At 32.2% G+C, this 17,268-nt stretch overlaps 2 protein-coding genes across 3 annotated transcripts; one reads left to right on the forward strand and one right to left on the reverse strand.

The window, feature by feature from the left end:
* Window positions 1-9,612: 9,612 nt before the first annotated feature.
* Window positions 9,613-11,612, reverse strand: LOC108739082 (proline-rich nuclear receptor coactivator 2-like). The gene has a single exon (XM_018472789.1). It carries the CDS (start codon window positions 11,196-11,198, stop codon window positions 10,824-10,826), a length of 375 nt encoding a protein of 124 aa, XP_018328291.1. The 5' UTR covers window positions 11,199-11,612; the 3' UTR covers window positions 9,613-10,823.
* A 460-nt stretch (window positions 11,613-12,072) lies between these two features.
* Window positions 12,073-17,162, forward strand: LOC108739081 (RING finger protein 44-like). 2 transcript variants are annotated; one of them, XM_018472787.2, is made up of 10 exons: window positions 12,073-12,401; window positions 12,461-12,637; window positions 12,699-12,823; window positions 13,329-13,571; window positions 13,635-13,846; window positions 13,954-14,094; window positions 14,158-14,466; window positions 14,530-14,852; window positions 14,917-15,223; window positions 15,279-17,162. In XM_018472787.2, the coding sequence occupies exons 2-10, from the start codon at window positions 12,471-12,473 to the stop codon at window positions 15,339-15,341; spliced, it is 1,890 nt and encodes a 629-aa protein (XP_018328289.1). In that variant the 5' UTR covers window positions 12,073-12,401; window positions 12,461-12,470; the 3' UTR covers window positions 15,342-17,162. The 2 variants fall into 2 exon arrangements, with proteins under 2 accessions (XP_018328289.1, XP_018328290.1); XM_018472788.2 differs by having other exon boundaries at window positions 12,073-12,381.
* Window positions 17,163-17,268: the final 106 nt, after the last annotated feature.

Here is a 17,268-nt window from a genome sequence, read left to right on the forward strand (position 1 = left end):
GTGGTTTCAGGAATGTTTTATTTTTATTTTTTTGTATTGTAAATATTTTGTTTACTTGCTTTAATAGTTTTGTAATATATCTGCTGACTTATTCCTGTTTTATACTTGATTTTTTTTTTATTTGTGGACGCAAACCAGATTGTTAGGTTTAATTATAACGTTTTTACACCCAGTTTTCAAAAAAACCAATTTGATAAAGTAAATTCTTTAATGAAGACGGAGTATAATTCATTTTACATAGAATATAAAAAGTAACTGTTTTAATACCTTTAATTTTTTCTTTTAAATAATCTGGAACTGTATATAGGTAGATATCTTCACAAATAAAGTAGAACTACTAAAAATAGCAAAGTAGTGACATTAACATTAATAAACACTAGTTTTTGTTTATCACTTGCTATTTTATTCAATTATGCCAAGTATATCATATCGTTTGTAGTTTACATATTAAGTATAAAACCCACAGCCAGTATAAATGTCCATCTCCAGCAACATATACTTAATACAATCAAATCCTTACCCATCAAATTAGTCCTTGTAGAGTACAACCTTCCCCATGTTTGGCTTTCTATTATCTCCTCAATACACGTTGTGATTAACTTTTCAAAGGTGAAGCATTAAGCAATGAGAACACTTTTTTGAAGCAGAATGTGAACACATAAAAATTTCCTTTTACTAGTTTTACGTGTAAAACTAAACAAGTTAACCTGCAATGAAGGACATGTAAACATATACTTTATCACTAAAATATTTCATCTGTTTTCCTTTTAATCCCAAGAATTCAATAACCAGCTTCTAGAATTAGGCAGCAGGATGTGTTGCAGGTTTATCAAGTTGTAACAATCACTATAACAAATTCTTTTGTTAAGTTGTACAAAGAGCAACATGAAATATCACAATAATAATTTTGTGTACACTAAATAAACGAGCAAGACTGCGGCAAACAAGCAAAAATTGATTTAAATAATTAATTAGAAGATGAAAGGTGTATTCAAATTATTTAATTTCTTGTTTTTTGCATAATTATGGTCAGTTATAAGTTAAAAATTTTATAAACAAACAATATTATAACCTAAAACCTGATACTTGTCATTTATGCAGGCTTCGATTATTCATCAAATTTAAAAAATATTTAATTAGCTCATTTTACTTAAACAAAATTGATAAAATTCTTTACAATGTTTATATAAATCCACTGTAAACCCTAATTTTTCCCTTTCACTCCAGTTTATAATTTTTCTTGAACACCGATCAATTTAAAAATGTATTTAGTTGGTAGTCTCATCAAAATGAACGCATCTTAAAATTTTATTGATTTTTCATTAAAATAATAATAATAACACTAAATTCCCGTCCACACTTATGCTCTCCTAATACAAAATTGCAAAATTTTAAAGTACGTTTAAAATAGTAATGTCCGGCGCCTTCACCATTTTTTAATGTTTGTTAAACTTTTTATTGCATACAGTATAAGTAATTACTGACTTTTTTTCCTAATTCAGCAAAAAATGAACTAAATAAGCACTCCTTTAACTTTATTTTTTTAAAATAATACTAATTTATTCGTAAAAAAAATTGCAATAAAAATTTGATAATTTGCCAAAAATAAAGCAAACGAGTGCATATTTAGATCATTTATTGATTAATCTTTGGTATTAGATGTGATTTATTCATAAATTAAGCAAAACATTTCAGCAAACGTTTGTTTTTCATTCCTATACGTTGGTCGACTTTAAACAAAAAAATCGTAAAAAATACCATAAATAATAATTTTTTGGCAAATCTAAAGCAAGCGGGAGCTCTTTATATCAATTATTAGTTACTCTATATCATTAGTTATCATTTATCGATGAATACAGCAAAAATAATTGGCAGATGTTCGATTTCGGTTCCCAAAAACGATCGACAGGATGGGTTTTTTTCGGGAACTGAAATCGAACAGTAGGACAAATTTTTCGCTTAATTCATCAGTAAATGACAACTGATATGGATAATTGATTAATAAACGATAAGAACTAGCTGTGGCTTGCTTTATTTTTGTTATAAAATGATTATTTATTGTGTTTTTTACGTTTTTTCGTTCAAGATCGACCCACGTATAGGAATGAAAATCGAACGAATCAAGTTGAAAAATTTTTGAGAAATTTATTAAACAAAAATTTTCAACTCGATTCGTTCGATTTTCATTCTTATACGTGGGTCGACCTTGAACGAAAAAACGTAAAAAACACCATAAATAGTCATTTTTTAACAAAAATAAAGCAAGCCACAGCTAGTTCTTATCGTTTATTAATCAATTATCCATATCAGTTATCATTTACTGATGAATTAAGCGAAAAATTTGTCCTACTGTTCGATTTCAGTTCCCGAAAAAAACCCATGTATAGCTACCTGTCGATCGTTTTTGGGAATCGAAATCGAACATCTGCCAATTATTTTTGTTGTATTCATCGATAAATGATAACTAATGATATAGATTAATTAATAATTGATATAAAGAGCTCCCGCTTGCTTTATTTTTGCCAAAACATTATTATTTATGGTATTTTTTACGATTTTTCGGTCAAATTCTACCCAAGTATATGAACTAAAATCGAACTTTTGTTGAAAATTTTTGCCTAATTCATCAATAAATCACATTATTATCAAAGATTATTCAATAAATGATTTAAATACGCAATAGCTTGCTTTATTTTCCGTGATTTTTGCTAGATTCAACAAACAATTATACTTCTTGTTTATCTGGCATTTAACTAGTTAAATAAAAGCACTTGGTGTATTTTGCATCTTAGCTTTATTTTAAAAGATCTCACAATTGTTTTAGTTATTACAAAGTTTTCAAAGGGAGACTTTCTGTGGTTAAATTTATATAATTACAGCTATTTATAGTATGCATTACATCAGAAATATTAAAACTACGTTTTTAATTTTACAATCCATGTTAGTAGAAATGTAAAGGGTTGTTAAAAAAGGGTTGAATGCGCCCATTGGTTACTTGTAATTATACAATAGTTTAAAGGAAAAGACAGTAAGTATTTTCTTTAAATAAGTCTGCTACAGGAAGTCTGCGCATTTATAATTTTACAATTCATGTTTGTAGAAGTGTAAAGGGCTGTTAAAAGGGGTTGAAAGCTCTCACAAGTTATTTGGAACTACACAATATTTAAAAGCAAAACACAATAAGTACTTTTGTGTAATTTGACCCTTTTATCTCTTTAAATAAGCTTGCTATAGGAAGTTTACCCATTTAAACTTACAATTCATTTTTGTAGAAGTGTAAAGGGTTAAAAAGGGTTGAAAGCTCCTACTGGTTATTTCTTATTACATAATATGTTAAAGGAAAAGACGATGAGTACTTTAGTGTAATTTGGCCCTTCTGTATCTTTAAATAAACCTGCTACAGGAAGTCTACACCTTTAATATTTGTAGAAGCGTGACGGGTTGTTAAATGGGGTTAAAAGTACCCACCGGTTATTTCTGACTACTTAACACTTTAAAGAAAAAGATAGTAAGTACAGTAGCGTAATTTGGTCCTTCTGTATCTTTAAATAAGTTTGCTACAGGAAATCTGCCTATTTAATTCTACAATTCATGTTTTCAGAAGTGTAAAGGGCTGTTAAAAAGGGTTGAAAGTTTTAACAAGTTATTTGGAACTACACAATGTTTAAAAGCAAAAGACAATAAGTACTTTTGTGTAATTTAGCCCTTTTATTTCTTTAAATAAGCTTGCTACAGGAAATTTACCCATTTAATTGTACAATTCATTTTTGTAGAAGTGTAAAGGGTTGTTAAAAAGGGTTGAAAGCTCATATTGGTTATTTCTTATTACATAATATGTTAAAGGAAAAGACGATGAGTACTTTAGTGTAATTTGGCCCTTCTGTTTCTTTAAATAAACCTGCTACAGGAAGTCTACACATTTAATATTTGTAGAAGCGTGACGGGTTGTTAAATGGGGTTAAAAGTGCCCACCGGTTATTTCTGACTACTTAATACTTTAAAGAAAAAGATAGCAAGTACAGTAGCGTAATTTGGTCCTTCTGTATCTTTAAATAAGTTTGCTACAGGAAATCTGTCTATTTAATTCTACAATTCATGTTTTTAGAAGAGTAAAGGGCTGTTAAAAGGGGTTGAAAGCTTTCACAAGTTATTTGGAACTACACAATTTTTAAGGGCAAAAGACAATAAGTACTTTTGTGTAATTTAGCCCTTTTATCTCTTTAAATAAGCTTGCTATAGGATGTTTACCCATTTAAACTTACAATTCATTTTTGTAGAAGTGTAAAGGGCTGTTAAAAGGGGTTGAAAGCTTTCACAAGTTATTTGGAACTACACAATTTTTAAGGGCAAAAGACAATAAGTACTTTTGTGTAATTTAGCCCTTTTATCTCTTTAAATAAGCTTGCTATAGGATGTTTACCCATTTAAACTTACAATTCATTTTTGTAGAAGTGTAAAGGGNGAAATCGAACAGTAGGACAAATTTTTCGCTTAATTCATCAGTAAATGACAACTGATATGGATAATTGATTAATAAACGATAAGAACTAGCTGTGGCTTGCTTTATTTTTGTTATAAAATGATTATTTATTGTGTTTTTTACGTTTTTTCGTTCAAGATCGACCCACGTATAGGAATGAAAATCGAACGAATCAAGTTGAAAAATTTTTGAGAAATTTATTAAACAAAAATTTTCAACTCGATTCGTTCGATTTTCATTCTTATACGTGGGTCGACCTTGAACGAAAAAACGTAAAAAACACCATAAATAGTCATTTTTTAACAAAAATAAAGCAAGCCACAGCTAGTTCTTATCGTTTATTAATCAATTATCCATATCAGTTATCATTTACTGATGAATTAAGCGAAAAATTTGTCCTACTGTTCGATTTCAGTTCCCGAAAAAAACCCATGTATAGCTACCTGTCGATCGTTTTTGGGAATCGAAATCGAACATCTGCCAATTATTTTTGTTGTATTCATCGATAAATGATAACTAATGATATAGATTAATTAATAATTGATATAAAGAGCTCCCGCTTGCTTTATTTTTGCCAAAACATTATTATTTATGGTATTTTTTACGATTTTTCGGTCAAATTCTACCCAAGTATATGAACTAAAATCGAACTTTTGTTGAAAATTTTTGCCTAATTCATCAATAAATCACATTATTATCAAAGATTATTCAATAAATGATTTAAATACGCAATAGCTTGCTTTATTTTCCGTGATTTTTGCTAGATTCAACAAACAATTATACTTCTTGTTTATCTGGCATTTAACTAGTTAAATAAAAGCACTTGGTGTATTTTGCATCTTAGCTTTATTTTAAAAGATCTCACAATTGTTTTAGTTATTACAAAGTTTTCAAAGGGAGACTTTCTGTGGTTAAATTTATATAATTACAGCTATTTATAGTATGCATTACATCAGAAATATTAAAACTACGTTTTTAATTTTACAATCCATGTTAGTAGAAATGTAAAGGGTTGTTAAAAAAGGGTTGAATGCGCCCATTGGTTACTTGTAATTATACAATAGTTTAAAGGAAAAGACAGTAAGTATTTTCTTTAAATAAGTCTGCTACAGGAAGTCTGCGCATTTATAATTTTACAATTCATGTTTGTAGAAGTGTAAAGGGCTGTTAAAAGGGGTTGAAAGCTCTCACAAGTTATTTGGAACTACACAATATTTAAAAGCAAAACACAATAAGTACTTTTGTGTAATTTGACCCTTTTATCTCTTTAAATAAGCTTGCTATAGGAAGTTTACCCATTTAAACTTACAATTCATTTTTGTAGAAGTGTAAAGGGTTAAAAAGGGTTGAAAGCTCCTACTGGTTATTTCTTATTACATAATATGTTAAAGGAAAAGACGATGAGTACTTTAGTGTAATTTGGCCCTTCTGTATCTTTAAATAAACCTGCTACAGGAAGTCTACACCTTTAATATTTGTAGAAGCGTGACGGGTTGTTAAATGGGGTTAAAAGTACCCACCGGTTATTTCTGACTACTTAACACTTTAAAGAAAAAGATAGCAAGTACAGTAGCGTAATTTGGTCCTTCTGTATCTTTAAATAAGTTTGCTACAGGAAATCTGCCTATTTAATTCTACAATTCATGTTTTTAGAAGTGTAAAGGGCTGTTAAAAAGGGTTGAAAGCTTTCACAAGTTATTTGGAACTACACAATTTTTAAGGGCAAAAGACAATAAGTACTTTTGTGTAATTTGGTCCTTCTGTATCTTTAAATAAGTTTGCTACAGGAAATCTGCCTATTTAATTCTACAATTCATGTTTTCAGAAGTGTAAAGGGCTGTTAAAAAGGGTTGAAAGTTTTAACAAGTTATTTGGAACTACACAATGTTTAAAAGCAAAAGACAATAAGTACTTTTGTGTAATTTAGCCCTTTTATTTCTTTAAATAAGCTTGCTACAGGAAATTTACCCATTTAATTGTACAATTCATTTTTGTAGAAGTGTAAAGGGCTGTTAAAAGGGGTTGCTCCAGTTTATAATTTTTCTTGAACACCGATCAATTTAAAAATGTATTTAGTTGGTAGTCTCATCAAAATGAACGCATCTTAAAATTTTATTGATTTTTCATTAAAATAATAATAATAACACTAAATTCCCGTCCACACTTATGCTCTCCTAATACAAAATTGCAAAATTTTAAAGTACGTTTAAAATAGTAATGTCCGGCGCCTTCACCATTTTTTAATGTTTGTTAAACTTTTTATTGCATACAGTATAAGTAATTACTGACTTTTTTTCCTAATTCAGTAAAAAATGAACNTTAAAAGGGGTTGAAAGCTTTCACAAGTTATTTGGAACTACACAATTTTTAAGGGCAAAAGACAATAAGTACTTTTGTGTAATTTAGCCCTTTTATCTCTTTAAATAAGCTTGCTATAGGATGTTTACCCATTTAAACTTACAATTCATTTTTGTAGAAGTGTAAAGGGTTAAAAAGGGTTGAAAGCTCCTACTGGTTATTTCTTATTACATAATATGTTAAAGGAAAAGACGATGAGTACTTTAGTGTAATTTGGCCCTTCTGTTTCTTTAAATAAACCTGCTACAGGAAGTCTACACATTTAATATTTGTAGAAGCGTGACGGGTTGTTAAATGGGGTTAAAAGTACCCACCGATTATTTCTGACTACTTAACACTTTAAAGAAAAAGATAGCAAGTACAGTATCGTAATTTGGTCCTTCTGTATCTTTAAATAAGTTTGCTACAGGAAATCTGTCTATTTAATTCTACAATTCATGTTTTTAGAAGAGTAAAGGGCTGTTAAAAGGGGTTGAAAGCTTTCACAAGTTATTTGGAACTACACAATTTTTAAGGGCAAAAGACAATAAGTACTTTTGTGTAATTTAGCCCTTTTATCTCTTTAAATAAGCTTGCTATAGGAAGTTTACCCATTTAAACTTACAATTCATTTTTGTAGAAGTGTAAAGGGCTGTTAAAAGGGGTTGAAAGCTTTCACAAGTTATTTGGAACTACACAATGTTTAAAAGCAAAAGACAATAAGTACTTTTGTGTAATTTAGCCCTTTTATCTCTTTAAATAAGTTTGCTACAGGCAGTCTAGGGTCTAGATATTCAATTTTACAATTTGCTTGTAGAAGCGTAAAGGGTCGTTAAAAGGGCTTAAGTACTTTACTGTGATTTAACCCTCCTGTATTTTTGAATATGTGTGCAACAAACAGCTGACATATTCAATCTTACAACAGATTACATTTGTTAGGGTTGAAATAATTTACCATTAACTAAACTTCTAACGAAATCATACCTAGAAGGTTAAGATACTAATTTATTTGGTCTAATTTTGTTTCTTCTGTTCCTTAAGATGTGGGTGCTGCGCGAATTCCACCTTCCCGATCACTAAATTTAGTGCATAGGAGCTTCAAGTGGCTGTAATCAAACGGTGTGATTGAATCTTGTGTTGAAGCTTGCCAATACCAATGATGAACACTGGGACTTCCTTAATGATTTTGGGGTCGAACTACCCTCCTCTTTGTAGATTAACCTAATCAAAGTCCTTATATAAATTATCACTAATACAAATTTTAAAGTACACTTTTAGTAAAAATAAAAGTGTCTTAAAATGTCGATTTTGTTATGGGTAATTGTTTTAATCTAATGTATATTTACCTTGTAACACATTAGCCCAAGAAAGACAATTTCTGTCTTTTGTACTGATGAAACTCTCATTTTTCTATGTGTATTTCTTTTCAAGTGATATTATTTTTATCCATCCAATGGGGAATCAATTCGAGCCACATCCTTCATAGATTCATAGTTTGTTGTAGTTATCCAAAAATTCCTAAAACAAATCAGTACTTAATACAATTGCTTAGATTAATTGTAATGGTAACGAATTACTGCTATTACATAGTCTTAATAATAAAAAAGTATTGTTAAGCTGTCCAGTATTTACTTACAATTTCATAAGGAAATTAATATTCTAAGAAATTTTGATTTATTTATTATTTACGGACGGTATTTAAAACTTACGCTTTATTATTTTAGTTGATTAGGCAACACATCAAACTTGCAATCCTTGCAGCATACAGGGTGTTTTCTTCTTGCTATTACTTACAGGATGAAAAAAGATCGTAGCTGAGAACGGATGGGAAAACTGTCCTTGATTGTAGATTTCATATTTTAAATGCAAATTACCATAATTAGCTCATTATCCTCAAAATGTTACACTAGAAGGAAAGATGAACTGGTTTACAACTGCAAAGAAAATATTTTAATTTTGCATTTTTGTGATTTTGTTGCAAATCGCCCTTGTTTTCTTCTGATGTAATTATTACATCCCGTGTATTATTTAAAGTAAAACTAACAATCTTCTTAATTCTGCTTCTTTCCTTGAATTTGTTGTATTCTTTCTTGAATTGCAGCTTTGGCATCGACATTCGATTTTAATATAAATTTGGTGGGGTTTGAACCCCGAAGGGAGAAAAGGAAAAGGAGCAGGGGAAAGGGTAGACAGAGAAGAATAGAAAAGGGGGAAATAGCGAGGAAAGATGAGCAAAGTGGGGGGTGTTGAACGAGGGTGATGAGAGGTATCACAGATTTAAAAGGATGGAAATGATGTGTGTTGAATTTTTTGATATTGCTATCATATTTTTGTTGTTTTTATCTTTTAAATCTTTTAAAAAAAGAGTGAACATACTTTGAGATCCCGCGCACTTAAAAACTATAACTATAAACTAACATACAGAGACTATTAATAGTTAAAAAGTACAAGAGCTAAACAGTATTAAAGCCAAATATTGGTTTGTTTTTAATCCAATCAATTTAGACTAAATTTCTTGGTTGGTTTCTTTTTTCATTTGACAAAAAAATGGTGTATTGTATTAATTATCAATTAATTACTGTTAATATTGCACAACTCTACATATTGTGTTCCTAGGCATATCTGGAAGACAACAAGGGTTTTGCCAGAATACAATACATGGATGTAATTATTTTCGATTATTTCAGTGCCAAGTATACATTTCAAATAAAACAAAAACTTTGAAAAAACAACACGCAATAATTAATAATTTTGATAAAATAAAGTACATTCTTCGTTATTCTATTTTTTTATCATTTTTTTTTTCCTGGATAAAAACGTCTTTTTAAAAAACGACACACGAAATGTATACCGTGACGTCAACTGAAGCTTGGTACATGTATCTTAACATCTATCTAATATTTTACAAATAATTGTGATTATATATTTTTTGTACTCCATTTAATAAAAATACACGTCACCAACGACGTATCTGTAGATCTTCTCTATACATTTGTACTTGCAAAATAGCATTTAAATATGATTTTCTTTTAACAGCAATATTTCATTTCTTTTAACAACATAATAGACAGAGAAACATCAATTTCAAAATAATCCCATTCCAGATAGTGAAAGTTACTTTCTTAATGCATCTCCTACTTCCAAAATTTCATAAATGCTGTCTGCCACAAAACTAACTCAAGGCAATATACAAAACAAATCGTGCCAAAAACAATTCACTATATAAAATGGGAAAATAAACACTTGTTTATCCTTTTTTCCTTTATACACATGTTTTTTATAGTACATTAAAAATCGACAAAAAAAGGATAAAAACTATTTGTAAAAATTGCAGAAGAGGCCCTTAAATAACTGATTTGAATTTCTAATCAGTACTTGTCAGTTAAAACTGACTCTGGAATTTCAAAGCAGTCCAAGAGACCTCATATTTAATTTAAGTGCTAATTTGTCTTTGGATTTAAATCTAATCAAAGTCAGGCATACATAATCCATCATACATCTCATAGACACACACTTAAAGCATTTTCCCAATAAACTAAAATTTATACTCTCATATAAAACGTAAAATAAATCACATTATGAAAGTGGCTTAAGAATTACATCTAAACAGTCATAATGAACTTCTAAAATTAATATCACTTGAGCGGCTAAACAGGACAATCTTTTACTTTCACAAAGACTGGCTAATTTTTGAAAATTAATTACATAGGCAGCAATAAATTTTGTTACATTTTATTTTTTTTTTTTTTAATAATTTGAGAACAAAGAAAGTTTCAAATTTATTCTTTAAGAACATGATCTGAATTCAAATAAAATGCAATGAAGTAGAAATAAAACCAAAGGAAAAGTTTTCATACCATTAAAACTGGTATCCTCTTTGTGGAGACTGTCGTGTTCACTCGCTATTTAGGAAGTTATTATTGAAAGTAATGTCCACCCATCACAATAGTATGATCGATTGTAATATGTCTCTTTCATATTTCTCACGACCTGGTAAATATCCTGGTCAAGCTTGCACATTCAGAAGCATCTTAAGTTGTCTGGTGAAATCAGACGGTTGAGAAGCTTCCTTTGTAAATTTACAATTAATTGACATTTTTTGCATCCAATGTTGTGGCGGCGGAGGCAATGCTGAAGGAAGAGGTGGCTCGACCCATTTGCAGCCGGCATAGTGGCCAGCAAGGAGGCCTGGACTGGTCCTTGGACTAGATCCTTGACTATCGGAGGTCGAATACCTGTGCAAGCTCATTCTCTGCACTCCTATCGCGTTTGTGCGTGAATTGTTGGCGATGGTGTTGAAATAATAGGCCGGATTCGGGTGTTTAATTGCACGAGACTTTGAATAGTCCCCTTTGTACGTACCCAGATTTTTCTTGGCCATATCACTATCAGTGCAATATTGCGCTAACTGTCCATTAACACTGATTTTTAAAAATTACTGTAATAACACGGCGTCCGTGTCGTCAATATTAATTTGAAACACCTATTCGATTTCGCTTTTATTTTCGGATAGAATAGATTAAATCCATCTTGCACAAAATGGACGCTGATCATAACAAAGAATCCAAAATGGTTGTGGCAACGTAGATCGCACCAACACTTCCGTCGTTATTTAAGAAATGCTATCTACTATCACAGCCTTTTCCGATTCACAATTGTAATGTCTCTGCTTTAATAAACTTGACAATAAAAATTTATACTATCTAATGAATATTTTCTATTTTTATTTGGGATAACTCTCGTTCGTTCACTATCGTTCACTTCCATTCGTTAACATTATTAATAATCGTCATCATTTGCGTCACGACGTATGATGATGGCCGCCATCGTTGCACGTATTCACCATAGAAATTTAGTGTAAATTATTGAAAAGTCATAGAGTTATTCCAAAGGTGCGTTCGTTATGATAAGCCTATCAAAATATTTCATAGATAGATCAGTGAACTCTAACTTAAAATTAACATTTTTTTTAATTCATTTAAGGTTGTTTAAGTCATATAATATAACTACATTGTACCAAACAAGCATTATTCTAATTTAATGGAAGTACAATAAATTTTATCTAGTTAATTATGATACACTAAGAAATGGTGATGCATTTTGCAGCAATTACTTTATAACGAATAATAATATATTTTATTGCTCAATCGTGAGATTATTTCTTACGTTATAAAAAATATTGGATAGTTTAAAAAACATCATAAGTTTTATATGTAATGGGATTTTGGATTACTGAAATCTGTCGTTTATGTTCTTTGATGACCTCACTCGCTTACTTTTCAATGCCGAGTTTGGTCTTTTGTGTTGGTGTATAGAAATTTGAGTGTAATTTCGTGATTTCACAACACAAAAGAAAAAGTTTTATCTTGTTCTTGTCCCCTTTCTATCTGTAATAAGTCGTGTTGCAATAAAATTGTTTTTTTGTGCAATTAAAACGTTATTTTAGTGGATCGAAATTTTAGTTCCTTTATATTTAGTTGTTTTTGTTTTGTCAAGTGTGCAATGTTCCCACTGGATCAATAGTGCACTTCACACAGGAATCATATCGTTTGGACTCGTTTGAATTAAGTGTTCGTGGGGAAAGGTTTCCCATAATTACATGCAAATTTACAATTATTAGTCTTACAAGGGATTATATTCTAGGTAGTTTGTAATGAATCCTAACAACCATGGTCAACCAAGAAGGAACTCTTCTTCATATAATAGGCATGCAACTAATCATGGGCCCAGGTCTAATCATTCCCATAATAACCATTTGAGATGGTCCAATCGTTATTCTAAAGACTTTTCTAGAGATTTTGACAACAACTTCAATAGAGGGTAATTATCATAACAAGATAAGTGCATCCATTTTGAAGTTAAGTCAATATTTTTTTGTTAGTGAGTGCTCAATTTCCAATGGATCTACTTCCAAGGACTCAAATTTCGTTCATGGGTATCCGAAAAACCCACAACTGAGCCCAATCTTGTGTGCAAATCATATGGCTTTTTCTAATGAAGCTCAAGGTGAGAAGTTTTTTTAATCATCTTAACCTAACCTTAAAAGTAACCAATTTGCCATTAATTTACTGTTATAATGTTTTTTGTTTGAGGAAATTTAATATTTTAAAAGACATTTGTATTTCTGTTCATAATTTCAGTGTTTATATTGTTAAACAAAAGTTGTTTCTTAATTTCTAATTCACAAAAATGGTATCCATCTTTCTGACTCATTCTCCATCTATACTTTATAAAGTACTCATGAATTTTTGCTTGTGTGTCTCCACCAAGTATTCAAGAGCCAATAAAGAAATGGACTTTATAGTAACATTGTTGTTTACATAAGTAACCTGTTGTAAACACAATTTCAGACATATAAACAATAGATATTTGTTGCCCTTTTGGACAACTCTTTTCAGCTGCTGAAACATTAAGTATGTCAAACTATTAAAGATAAAAGAATGAAATTAATTGACTTTGAAAATAATTAATAACGTATATGATTGTTGATCGTTTATATTTCGTTTTAAAGGACCCCAAGACCGCAGACACATACCCGTTTCTGTTAGCGCAGTGGATCGTCGTTTAAGTCAAGGTTACCAGCACGTACAAGACCGACGCGGTATTGGAAATTTAGCGGACAGACGCCACATTTCGCCACCCTTGCATATCAACATTTGCGACAACCCTACCAACTTACTGAGCACCCCCCAGGCAGAAGAGCTGCAGCGGCAGCTTATGGACTTTTCTAATTCTCAAAGGAGACACGGACGAGGTAATTAATGTTGTGAGGGAGAAGATACAAAAGTACTTTAATAGCGACTTGTAAATCTTACAGAGCTTCATGTGAGCCCTGTGCAGTTCCAACAGCACTCGACGCAATATTTTAGACAGGCCAGCGACGAGAGCATCAAGTCAGAGAGTCCGTCTCGCAAACGAAGACGCCTGTCGCGTTCGGGACACCATTTAGAACTGAATGTGCAGCCCCCTTCGCCACCGAGGCGGTCCCCACGTCAACACTTGCCTACTACGACCCATCACAACATGCAGGTAGAGTTTGATGTGCTCTAGTGTTCTAAAAACGTTTTCCTACACAGACTTTCAAGACCTCTAAATTCTTTCTTACCCATATTAAAAAATTTTTGTGTTCTTTATAGGGAAGCCCTCCGCTTCGCCGTCCGCGCTACAGAGACAGGAACGAGTTCGCGCACTCGCACAGTCAAACGTTCCTTCCCAGTTCACCTCCTACAGCCCACGCTCATCAACATCAATCTACCGTCGTCATGGACATTAATCAGGTCCTTATATGTGATTTTTTGTGTAACTAACCCCGTTTAATCCTGCTTTTGAAATTCAAATAGGTCCCTGTAACGATTCCCGTCAATCACGAGACGGTCTGGAGCTACACAGCACCGCCCCCGCACATATCGTTGTGTTCAGCTCCTGCTGGAGCACCTCATCACATGCACACGTGTCATGTGCACAATATTTATCCGGCACCACCGCCCCCGCCGACGCACCATCAGCTGATGGCGGCGCAACAATTCGCCGCGCCTCCTGGGTGTTTGCCGGCGCATCAAAGCTATGGCGCCTTTAGCGGTGGCACCGGGAACCTGGCGGTGCCTGGACAACATTACACGCACCACCCTCATCAACATATTTCGCCACAAGTAACAAAATTAACTTTAAATAAAATGATGGTAATGTAAATGATATACATGTAATTATTTTAGAGATCAGAAGCTATTGAATTGGAGCTCATAAATGACCACCATCACGCGCACACTCATCCGTTGCATGCAGGGCCCCCGTCGCTCCACCATGTGCCCCCATCGTTGCAGGTGTCGCCTTCGGCGTCTATTTTTATGCCTCCAAACGATTCGCGGAACAACAATCAGTTGGAACAGCTTTTGCATATGCGTACAGCTCACGCTCGTTATTTGAGGGGTGCTCGTCTACCTCCGCCCCCACTACAGTCTCGGGCTCGTTGGCATCACAACGGCACCCCTCTCATGCAGTCCGCGGCACAATATTCCGGTTTTCTCTTCCACTTTTTGTACGTAATTTAGAACTCTACACCAGATAACGTTTAACACTAATTATGATTTTCTGCTGTTTAGGACCATGTTCTCAAATCCGCCTCTGTCTCCGTTCTCGCAGACGGACCTGAGCAGTTCGGACACTACCGAAACGGAGAATTACGAGGCGTTGTTAAACTTGGCTGAGCGATTGGGCGAGGCGAAGCCCCGAGGTCTTGCAAAATTGGAAATAGAACAGCTTCTGAGTTACAAGTTTAACGCAGATACTCATCAGGGAGATCAGACGTCATGTGTTGTTTGCATGTGCGATTTCGAGGCGAGACAGCTTCTCCGGGTGCTCCCCTGCTCCCACGAGTTCCACGCCAAGTGTATCGACAAATGGCTAAGGGTAAGAAGTTTTACGGTTCTATCTATCCCCATTATTAAGAAATTTTTTCCAACAGTCGAACAGAACATGTCCGATTTGCCGAGGAAATGCTTCAGAATATTTCCACAACGCCGAATAAAATCTTGTAGTTGTGCTGCTTCGGGAGGTTGGCTGGCGTCCTCCGTTGCTCCCAGAAGATTCCGGCTCCGTTTTTTATTACCCGTTACGTACATGATTATTTTTTAATCTAATTTATTTAGAGTGCCATTGTTTGCCAGTAAAAGTATTCTTCCCCCCCAATTAGATCGTCTTCGTGAACGGGACGTGCGAATAATATTGTAACGTAGCCCATCTTTTTAATTATTAATTATTATCAGTTATTAGTAAGTTTTTTTTCTCCGCCGTTAATGTTCCACCAATTGTAACTACCTCCAGGTTGTAACAGGGTTACTGAGAGTCGCGATCGACGTTTTTTCTTCCCCTTTCGCTTTCTCTCTCTCTCTCTGTCTCCCCCCACTCTTATTTTATTAAAATACATACCAAGTCCAAAACGGTACGGTTTCATTATTATTTATAATAGCGCGAACAAAACGGAATAGAAACAACTGCTGCTTTAAGAATATGTAACTTTTTAAGGGAACTTATCGATTTTTGGATGCCATGTAGATGTCTTCTTGGCATTCAAAATTGATTGAATAAGAAATGTCCTTTTGGTTGAAACATTTGGAGTCTCAATAATACCTTTTCTGGTATGTTGTGAAATCACTGAATTCTCCAGTCTTATTTTGTAATTATCATCATAGGTTTTTGTTGTTATTAAATACCATTTTTAAAATTTTGGGTTTAATAACGAATAATAATTATTAAATATCTTCTAGTAAAAAATATGAGTATTGAATAAATGTTGTTGAAATTAGGGAATTATTATTATTAATAACGTTACGAACGATTGTGGACGTGCTTTTTCATGTTGTTCGTGGTGGTAACTTTCTTTTCTTTTTTTAATTACTATTAAAACTATTATTATTATTGTTAGCATAAGTAAGGGATTACGAAATGCCATCTGACTTTCCTTATTGATTAATTAATTTTATTGATTAGTTCTTAAGCTCTCGCTACTATTGCTCACATACTGTTATTATTATAAATAAGTTTCTTATTTTATTCTTTACGTTGTTGCACTTAAATTGGCGCGCGCGAGTTCGATAGATTATTAATTTCAGCGGATTTTTTTTTGTTAAAGTCGATCTTATTGATAATTGATCGAAAAGACACACATACAACTCACTTTGTCACTTTCTTCATATTATAAAGGCCAATCAGTGGACTACTGTTTATTAAAGTGATATATATACGTAGTTGTAACCTTTTTTTGGGATTCGTTGTAACTTTAAAATGCAATTTATTGTTGTATACTTCTTAGTTTTTTGTTCTTCTAATGTTCAGCGAGTACTACATAAAATTTAAAAATAATTCCTACGCTACAGTACTAGAAACAATGTCTGCAAAATGTTATTGGTTTGTTTTGTAGATAGTTATAATCAAATTTTTCAACTTTCTTTGCCTGTACTACTAAATCATTATTGTCTCTTGAAAATTAAGAAAAAAAATCTCTCTTTTGTTCGAGAGAAGAATAACTGTCTTCATTTGAATATTTTGCAAAAAAAATTAATGTAATAGGTGTGCCTTTGTATTGTACAATTTATTATGTGTATAAATAGTGGATTCCTTGTAAAGTTTCTCATACTACATAATAATGTTGAATGAAAGTATTTCAAGTGCCGAGCAGAACAGAAAAAACATTAAAATTATCCTAGGCTTACATATAAAAGATAACCTGTAGTGTGTTTATTTTATTTTCTAAAGAGTTTTCCCCTTTTTAGCTTTTAGATCGAGTAAATTCGAGGAAAATTAATTGTTTAGTTATAATAATCTATTAATAATAAAATTTTGCTCTTTAGTTGTTGTTCATCATTTACTTTTTCGAAAAAATTATTAATAAGATTATTACTTTAAAATTAAAAGCTTTTTAGAAAATAGAAGTTATTGTAATAATTATTATCACC

The sequence above is a fragment of the Agrilus planipennis genome, unplaced genomic scaffold (genome assembly GCF_000699045.2).
Source record: "Agrilus planipennis isolate EAB-ADULT unplaced genomic scaffold, Apla_2.0 scaffold134, whole genome shotgun sequence".
In the NCBI taxonomy this organism is placed as follows: domain Eukaryota; kingdom Metazoa; phylum Arthropoda; class Insecta; order Coleoptera; family Buprestidae; genus Agrilus; species Agrilus planipennis.